At 38.6% G+C, this 10,541-nt stretch overlaps 1 protein-coding gene across 1 annotated transcript; it reads left to right on the forward strand.

The window, feature by feature from the left end:
- The first annotated feature begins 1,977 nt into the window (after positions 1-1,977).
- LOC106168276 (uncharacterized) lies at positions 1,978-10,538 on the forward strand. Its single transcript, XM_087008791.1, has 11 exons — positions 1,978-2,122; positions 2,366-2,482; positions 3,246-3,469; positions 3,822-5,814; positions 6,557-6,832; positions 6,966-7,072; positions 7,317-8,341; positions 8,518-8,703; positions 8,978-9,258; positions 9,780-9,974; positions 10,471-10,538. Exons 1-11 carry the CDS (start codon positions 2,015-2,017, stop codon positions 10,516-10,518), a joined length of 4,560 nt encoding a protein of 1,519 aa, XP_086864917.1. The 5' UTR covers positions 1,978-2,014; the 3' UTR covers positions 10,519-10,538.
- Positions 10,539-10,541: the final 3 nt, after the last annotated feature.

The raw sequence follows: 10,541 nt of genomic DNA on the forward strand, positions 1-10,541 counted from the left end.
ACTGGCATCTCGGTCTGCGACGTGATATTTTGATGGTTTATTTAAATATTCTTTTAAACTTTGTTAAGTATGTGCACGAGACCTCTTATTTAATTACCCTCTTGCTGCCTGTGCATAGGACGGGTTTGTAAAACTGACCCGCATAAAAAACAAAGCCTAACAAAGCTCCCCTATCCTGCTACGCCCAAGCCTGTGCTTTCACGTACGTAATTAATTTTCCGACTCTGCATGGCGATTTAAAACCCCGGAACACTTCATTTTACAAGAAATTATTTTATTTTACAAACTTAAATCTCTCAGTTGGTCTTTTTTTCTCGGCGCGTTTTAATGGCAAATTACAATAAATGATCAAGCAACTGCAGAACTGTGTCATCGATGGTATTTTGTTTTTGGAAGGAAAGTGTGCGTAATTAAAATAGGGAGAGCGAGAGAAACATGTTGCATTCAAAAAAAAATTAATTTCACACAATCCCCTGCGCCAGATCAATTCAGCTCTAACAGACAATTTTTGCAAAGAATTCAGAATTGAGAACACTATTTCTAAAACTGAATACAAATGCCCTTAAATAGATTATACCATTAAAATTAAGAAAAACATGTACTATGACTAACCTAAATGATACCGCTCCTCACCTGAGTATTTAAAAAATGTCATCAGCTGAACACATAAATATATATTTAATAAATGACCTAAATATGAATTGCTCTGAACACTGGCAAACGTTATGCAAGGTTAATAGTCTGTGCCCGAAGGGCTCCTGATGTTTGAAAATAATACTCCGGGTGAGGACCGGCTAATTAATAAAGAATAGATGCAATTATCTCGAAAAAAATTATTAAAAGTAATGTAGTTCTGAAGCAGATCCCATTAGTTTTCCTTTCACGTGTGCATATACTGTTACGTTTATGTCAAAGGTACAGTGTAGAGTTTCATAACTTACTTTTTTACTGAAAGTTTCAGTAGTGTATTCAGGGGCGGATTTAGACTGTCTTCTGGGTTCAGAAGACGGCCTGATTTTCAAGTTTATATTGACGGGTATCTATTTTTTCTGTCAGAAGACGGCCAAAAATGGAGGATGGATCAACAAAGATAATTTGGAAGACTGGTATTGTAACAAACTCTCTCTCTCTCTCTCTCTGTGGCCTACAGCCCTGGAGCGTCTGACAGCAAAGGACTGTCATAATGGTGACCCTGACTGCATACTATCATACAAACACACAAAGAAACACATTCTAGCTTCACTCGTTATCTTCTCCACACATGTCAAGATAACCTAAAATTGAAATGTCACTTCTCCACGCTGTGGGTGAGGTTTATCAGAGACAAGTAGATGTCTGTGTCAACAACCGAGAAAGAATGTTTTCATTTAAATAGTTTTTGATCACAGGAGGAGTCTGTTAAACTCTCGTCACATTTATCTGGGATTAGAACATTTTATCTTTAGGTTATTTGTCTGTGAGTTCTCTTAGGGTGAGCGTAAGATAGCAGCAAGTTAAGGTACAGTGTACATGTGAAGTCAGGTAAGTAACTGTTTTATTGAGGGGAGTCAAATCATTAATATTCACTTTACTCCCTGTAAAAAAAGTTATTCTTAGTTTCTTACTTTTTACGTAAATGTTAAATGGAAAGAATATAATTTCGTCCAGATTGCATGAGATACGGAATACTTTCTAATGAAAAATGCCGTAAATGAAATGATTCTCCGGATGCCGGAACGTTTGTTGAAACTTGTCGATGAAAACGTGCTTTGTAGCCAGATAAGTTTTGCTTTATTTTCCAATTGTAAGTAAAGATGGAAGTGGTTTCAGAGTGAAGTGATATACTTGAACAACATTTATAATATATAGACACATTCTGTTTAAATAAGACTTTGAATTTAGCCCAATCTGGAGAACACGGCATGCGTGTAATTCAAGACATAAAATTATCAAATTTAATTGCAATATATATATATTTTAATATGTTATTATTCCAGCTAAACGGACATCCCATGGTTAATACGTGTTTATAACAATGGGCTGTGGAGGATCAAAAGGCACCGACGGCCCACCTTCTGATAGAGGAACCCCTAGGGCAAACACTGAAATACAACTGACTAACACCTATGAGGACGAATATCAGGTCTTGTTACTGTTTATATTACCTAAAAATGCAATTTTTAAATTACAAGGTGGTCCAATTTGGTGAAAGAAAGTTTGAAATATCTTAATTATATCAGTAAAATGGGTCGTTTTTATGTAACACCCTGTATATGCGTTTTTATATTATTTTGAATCATTCAAAATATATGAAAAATGTTGATCCAATATACTGTTTAAGTTTTTTTGCATTCTTCTGATATAAACTAGTTTTCCACTTATTCAGTACGAGTACGACGCCAACGATCCAAGCACCTATCCCCCACCTGCGCCGCCGAGGGGTAAGAAAGCAGAAGTGTTCGACCAACAGGAGTTCTCCAGTATTGACGACATGGTCGAACAGGTACATGTATAGTGTTACAGTAGCCAATTGCAATGAACTTGATGTATTCTTTGAAATACATATATTTGGGCACCAATAACTATCATAATTTCTCCTCTGGGAAAAGCCTTAATACCAAAATTAAAACTCATCGTACTCATGCATCATCATTTCTTATTCTTTTCAATATCACCTGGCACAAATGAATACAGGTAAGCAGAAGTTTATTTCCACAGTCTAATCTACTGTAACTCATTTTGAAAGTACTTTATCGTTATGCATACACATGCTTGTTGATTTAACAGAGAGACAGATCTCACAACAACTTGATAGGCAAACGCACGGTATCTTTTCTGAACTTCTGAACTGTTACTTTCCGTCCGCGAAAAAGTTGTTTTCTCCAAGTATAAGCATTATAATGCATGAAGCAATGCAATCTCTTGACAAAGATATTTGATTCATTACAGAATCTTTTTATTTACCAAATGGCAATATTTTCTCTTCAAAAAATCTATGTGGTCATTTTTTTCTTTGACACACCGTGGTAAGACTATTTTTCAGGACTAATAGCAACAATGTTATACATACAACGTTTTGGCAAAAACAGACGATTAGACCTGATTTTCCGACGTTGTCTATAGATCTCTTTACATCAAGATATGAGATTAGCCGATTATGAGATGTACTGTTTTATTCCTAGTGTTTAAAACATGTTTAAAACATGGCTCATATGGTACGTATTAGAGTTAAAGTTCAAATGCAGCTTAAGACGTTTTTGCTACAGGCTCCTGATGATGTACGAGAAAGCTACGAGGCCCTTACGAGCTTCCTGTGTGGATGTGGCCGGCTAGATTACCTGGTTGTTCGAGCCATATTTGTGTGGATTGGCTCCCAAGACTTGAACACAATCAGCTGGAACGAACCTGAAGGAGATACGCCAATATGGTTCCTTTGTCAGATAAAGAATAGGAGGAGCAGTAAAGTCAAATTCTTTGAAAAACTTTGCAGGTAAATTGATGTTACTGGTGGTGAATGAAGGCTCTTTCAAAACAAGTTTTATATCTTAGTTGTAAATTAATAATAATAATAATAATGTATACCAGTTTTTTGAGAGGTTCTGTACAATGAAAATAAGGCACATAGCACTTACATGTCCAAGTACTTTCTTTTCAAGTTATCTTCCTGTAATAAAAGTTTTAAATGGTAATGTAGAAATTATGCTGAGCTCCAATAAGCTGAATCTCAACGTCGTAGCCAGGGTATTGTTGTAAATCTTTCATATCCAGCAGATGCGATATATATATATATATATATATATATATATATATATATATAAAGAATATGTTTTATGTTATTACAGGAAGTGTAATATCCCATGCGTCACTATAAAGGGGTATTCAAAGGCTGCAAACTACACGGTAGGGGACGACATGGATCCTAATGAAGTAAACGGATCTTGGAATGCCGTATATGTAGACAATAGGAACGACAGCCATCATCACGACTGGAGATTTGTGCACATACGTTGGGGAACCCAAGCAGTGACTGGATTTGATACCGGAAAATGGACACTGGTGGAAAAAGATGGCGAAAAGAAGAACGAAAAGGGTGAACAGTCCCAGGGACAAGTTGTGTTTGAAATCAACGACTTCTGGTTCTTCACAGACCCGGAGGCAATGATTTATCGGCATATACCCGAAGAAGACAGCCAGGCGTGGCAGCTACTTGCATCTCCATTATCGTTCCAGGAATTTGTCACTCAGCCATACCTTCGCAATTGCTTCTTCAATCTCAATCTATCCATAGAGCGTGGATCGAAGTGTAGAATAACAACTGAAAAAGGAAAAGCAGAGGCGGTGATTTCGATTCCAAAAGGCAAAAGCAAGAACATAATGTTCCAATATGAACTATTCAGCTGTAGCAGAGGCACGGGGACCTTGGATAGATTCGTGGCACCAGAAATACGCCAAGACACCGACCAATATGTGATTCCCATGAGATTTACAACAGTCGGCGATTTCAAACTTGAAATTTCTGCGGCACAGATTGGGGTATCCCCATTCTTCAGGTGGGCTGCCATTTACAGAATCCTATGTTCTGAACCAGTGCCCAAGGAAAACGTTGTTGATAACCAGCCATACCCACTGAAACCACAGAATGGGTACTTTGGACCGGGGTTCCACGCCAACGACCTTGGTATTTCAGCAGAAACACACAAGAGGGGGGTCGTTGACGCAGATACAGGCGAGATAGAAATCCGGTTTAAAACTAAACCAGAAACAGGCGTTCAAATGGTGCAACCACGTTTAGTGTCAAACCAAGTTCATTCTGCAATTCTGCAAGACTTTGTTGAACACAAAAAGGAAGCAAATGAAGATGTGTATACCGTCCGTGTCCCCGAGAAAGGTGAATATGCCTTGGAACTTTTTGCACAACGAGGGAACAGCAACAGAGCGGTGCAAACGAACGTATGCAACTACCTTTTAAGGTGCAACAACGAAAACTTACAGGTCGCCCCTTTCAAGAATGTCTCAAAACATGTGGCAAAGTTGGAGGAAGCCAGTTCCGTAGGTGTTAATCCTATTTCTCAAGGCCATCAGTGGAAATATATCAAAACATCAGACGGCAACTTAACTTTACGATTCAAGAACGAGCATGGAGCAAATCTTAGATGTCTCCTGAGAATGGAAAAAAGCAACACCGAAGAAGGCACCATAATTGACAGTGACATTCTTCAGAGTTATTTGAAGACAACGTCAGAAGGAAAAGAAGACAGTGTTCAATTGAGGTTGCCGCAGAGTGGTGAATACATCCTTGAAATAGAGGCCGAGAACCACGGAGTATGGAAAAAGACATTTGAATATCACATCGAAAGCGCAGGGAACGATAAGGATTCGACCGATGAGCAGGCGTCTATTTTCCCTTTTCATCTAGAAAAGGGTCTGGGTCCAACTCAACATTCGGAAAAAGTGGGCGTTCATTTGCTGTATCCCAAGTCCGGCGAAATCAAAACTTTGGACGAAATAGCCGACATTTGGGTTCAAACCAGTGGAGCCAGCGGTGACAGATCCTTAGAATACACGTTTTGTATGCTCACCAATGGCAGCAAAATTACCGACAAGAAGAACAAAGATATGCGGAGTAACTTAGCGGTTGAGAAGAAGCCAGACGGCAACTATATTCTGAGGGCAACTCTGCCAGAATGTGGCAAATATGAACTGAATCTGTTTGCAAGGCAGGGAGCCTGTAACGTATTGGCTCATGTTGGCAGTGTGAGAATAACCAGAGAAGCCGTTGATAAAGTGAACAAGCCACTGTTTATATCACATCATTGCATATGTGTACATGACAAGGTGCGTTATCAGATAAAGATGACTAAAATGTTTACTTTTGACGATTTATAGTTATGATAAATGTTCTTTGATGAAAGAATTAGGTCAATAAATTCAGACGTCGGACCAAACTAAAGGGGAGTGTTCCCATAAACTGATTGCTCTAGCTGAATTGATCTAACTCTGCTGGGATTCTCGGTAAATTGCGAGTGTACGCGGCTTAAATTTCTGGCACGGGGGTAATTAACGGTACACGAAATATCGAAATATCAGGTCTGCTTCAAATTGGCTGCAAAGAAGCAGCAAGTTTGTTACAATATTGCTGCAAACTGCAATTTCATCTTGCGAAGTTGACGCCAATTTGCTGCAATATGGCTCCAAATGAGAAGTTTTTTTTTTTTTTTTTTTGGCAAACTCCTGCAAACTTGTTGCTTCAAACTTTTCATTTTGCTAAGGGTACTCAATTATCTCCTAGTTACTCAAGGAAGCGTGCCAGAAAATGAAGCTGATTACATTGAAAGCACTTTAGCGAGAAGCCCAGTAAAGTAAGATCGATCCAGATAGTACGATTCACAAGCACATAATAGTAAATTGAGTAACTTTGCTCACATCATCTGCAATTGTTTATTATTATTATTATTATTATTATTATTATTATTATTATTATTAATTGTGTCAATGTTTCATCTCATTGAATAACGTGTGCTATATCTCACGTCAAATGGAAATATAGTTAACATTGCATCTGTAACTTTTGTTTCAGACAAGAGTCCAACTAGAATTAAAGGCAAAAACAAGCGTCCAGGATGCTTTGCTTAGTACAAGTCGGCCACCCATGCGAATCATGTGTGTTATCGATGCCAGTGGAAGCATGCTTGGAAACTACGGCAAGGAAAATATAAGCAAGCTAGAGAAAATGAAAACGTTCGCCCAAGTTCTGGTAGATTACATGGATGAAGTGGACTATCTAGGTGTCGTAGTTTTTGGCAACGAATCCCATCTGACGCTAGGGTTGACGCGAATGGCCAGTGAAGCCAAGGTAACATATATGTATCTGTATATAGGAATATTTCCTTAAATAATTTCATTCCTTAATATCGTGTCTGGATACAATTTGTAGTTATTAAACTTGAGTGATTTAAAATTTCCTCTTCCTTTTCTTTTGTGTCAAGGAGGGGGTTAAGGAAACTATAAGGAACATTCACGTGATGGGTTTAACTAACCTTAGCGCCGGTCTGTTTGAGGCATTGGAACAATACCGAAGACTGACTTTGAGATGGTAAAGCCAAGAGAAACATAGTATGACCAAAAACTACACTGTGCACTGTTTACTGGAATTAATCAACATTTAATTTTAAACATGATTATTATATTTGGCTAAAATTAAAGTTTAAACTACATCAGGCGTGTGTGTGTATGTGTGTTCCATTTTAACAAGTCAGACATCATGTTATTTAATAAAATAGAATAAAAACAGACAAATCACTATCTGAAAAAAAAACCTGTTTTATCTAAAATTTCAGCTTTGATGACAAAATCGTGCTATTCACGGACGGAGGCGCCAACTGCGGGATAACCACATCACAGCAACTGATCCCAGAGCTGAGAGATCGGTTCAGCGCCATGGGAAAGGAATCCGGTCTGGGGGAAGACTACACCATCCAGATTGCTGCCTTCAGCACAGGCGGATTCATGCCCACGCTGATGTACGACCTGGGACAAGCTTTCAGCAGTGAGACCTTCTATTTCATGGATGAAAACACCATACTGGAGCTCAACATGATGAAGACGGTCCTGCTTCAGCAGACTGCGGTGGCCAGACACGTTAAAGTCGTCGCTCAAGCATTGAATGGTGTAGTGTTTGACAGAACAGAGATGCCCCAGTTGGCAGCATCCCCGAGTCTTACCACACGTCAAGTCTCAGAACAGTTCATCCACACCATATCTGCAGAACTATCCAAGCACGTGTTGTATACCCTTCTCCTACCGGACGACCATTCAAAGACTTTGCCTAATAAAGACGTCCTCGAGATCAACGTTTCTTATCAAAGTGAATCCGGCCTCATCAAGGAGAAACTACAAGTACCGTATAAGGAACTTCCACACAGCGTGGAGCAGTCCAAAGAAGCGGCCCTCGTGACATTCACCCAGCAAGAAGCACGGCTTCAGGCAAAGGCGGCCATTCTACAAGCAGCGGAGTTTATTTCGTCCTTGCGGTATGCAGATTCAAAAGACGCGCTCGAAAAGGGATTGCAATCAATAGAAGACAAAAGAGAGATGATTGCACAGTACATCAGCAGAGCAGGGACACATAAAATCGACAAATACAACGAACCCATGCTTTGGTACATCCAACACAGTCTGTCTATGCTGAAGCAAGATGAAACCGTTCAATCGTCTGCCGATAAATGGGGTAATCTGGTGTCGTATGGGGCGTCTCTGGACAGAGAGGTCCCCACCACGTTAGATTTCATCTCCGAGGAGCATCAGCTTTTCCGACCGACTGGAATAGAAGAAAAGTTGGAAGACATTTCAGAACACATTGATGGTAAATATAATATTCTGCCTCTGTTGTTGGCAAAGATTCTGCTCGTCTGTCTGCTTATCTTTCTGTCTTCAGACTTGCTTTCTACCTTATGAGACAATGTCAGCTGATGTCTATTTGTACGGTCCAAATACGGTTTATATGCCTATGGTCCATATACTTATATTATTCAAATTCAGATATGAAATATGGAGAATATAAGGATATTTATAGAAAGTTGAAAAAGGCCATACGCGAGGACAAACCTGGTCGCAAAAGGAAAATGTTGAAAGAGGCCATCAATGAAGCAGAGGAGAACAACGTTCCAGATAATGGATTGATTAAGGCAGCTAAAGAGGAACTTGAATATTCTGAGTATCACAAAGGTAAGTTGCCGTTCCCACGCCCTGTTTTACCCACAGCAAATATAAAGACAAACAGACAGACAGACAGAAAAACTGACAATATAAGAGAGACAGACAAGAGACAGATGGATGAAAAGACCGACAGGCTAGCAAACAGGCACATTAAGAGTTATGACTATCATTCATATTGACGCCAACAGCATTAAAAAGCAACATTTTATTTCCTGCATCTATTGACAAATTTAAGCAACGATTTTGATCTCCGAGAATGAAAACTTAATTTGTATGTTTTCAGCGTTCCGGGATAGTATTAAAGCGAGAGATAAGATTCGTCTCAGGCAGCTACTTCAGGATGTTGTTGATTTACCTGAGCATATACAAAACCGACTTCGGCCGGACATTGAAGAAGCAGAAGCTCTCGCTGGTGAGAAAAAGAAGAAAAGACGCCATAAGATGCTGGATATGAATTTCCGCCTTATCACTGAGCTACACAAATACCAAAGACCACCTGTTGCCATCCATTACACTATGGCCGCTGCGTATGTGCTCCTTGGGGAAGACTTTGAGGACTTAAGGGTAGGGACAAATTGACAAAGAGCCATCCCACGTTATGAAGTTAAACTGTGGGCACCATTAGCTATTGCGTATTATTTGGTTTTTGTATTATTTGGACTTCTGGTTTGTTTTTTTGGCTACAGAAAAAATATTGATAGATTTAACTGTCACTTTTTATGTGTTGTTCAATTTCAGTTTATTCGTCAAGATCTTCCTAAAATATATTCTATACCGAATCCACACATCTAGACTTTATATTAAAAAAATAAAAATGTGCAAAAACGAATTTAACAAAAAATTGACCAGTCCCAGAGGTTGATCGAAGAATCCATTTCAATGTGTTAAGCAAAACAGAGATAGGTTAGTGAATCTTCTAGAAAGAACACCTTATGCCTTAGAGCAGTAAAGACGTTTTTATTGTTTATTAATTTTCAAAACATTGTCCAACATTTGGAGTATAAAGTTTAATGTTCAATAGACGCTTTTGCGACCTTTTTCCTTTTTTCAAGCAACTGTTAATAAGATATTGTTTATATTATCAGGATTGGGCGTTTGTCCAGGCGTTGCTAAGAAAGACGGGTCAAAATAGCACGCTGTTTAGGGCAAAGAAGCTCGACATCAACAAAGTATCAATAACACAAGCAGAATTCTGTGAGAAGGAAATACTGAATGTTTATGTTGGAACTATAGATGAAGTGAGAGACCAAAGTGCTGGAGCAGCGAGGTTCTTTTATTGGGTAGGTATTTTATTTTTGTGGGAAATCATTATTGGAGGTACAGATTAGGTTTCACATTTTAAAGAGACAGAAAGTACGATTTAAAACTTTTTACTTACATACGCCACTTCTTATTATAAGAAATAAACTTTTCATTTATCCACAGAAGAATTTTAAAAAAACCAACACTAACGCCCGTGTTAAGAAATATTTAAAACTTCCCCACAATACAGAGTTATGACGAATCACAGGAAGGAGGGTCAAAGGTTGGTTACCCTAGGAAAATAAGTAAAACGTGAATTTTCCGCGAGAATTTTTTCCACTGTGCACTGGATGGTATGTATTAAAACGACTACATGACAACGCACATCTTCTGTTTATCAAATTAATTTACCTGTACCCCATAAAATCTAGTCAATTATTAACCATGTACATCTAAAACAATCTTTGTGGCAAAATATGATTTATTCCAAAGAAAATGTATTGAAACTATCGGTATGATATTTTTTATTTGCAGGCAAGAGAAGTGATCCATGACGTCAAAGACTTAAAGCAAAAAGAGTGACTTAAGGCGACTTCAGAGAAGAA

Source organism: Lingula anatina, chromosome 3, assembly GCF_051362555.1.
Source record: "Lingula anatina isolate TDL-2025a chromosome 3, LinAna3.0, whole genome shotgun sequence".
NCBI classification, from domain to species: domain Eukaryota; kingdom Metazoa; phylum Brachiopoda; class Lingulata; order Lingulida; family Lingulidae; genus Lingula; species Lingula anatina.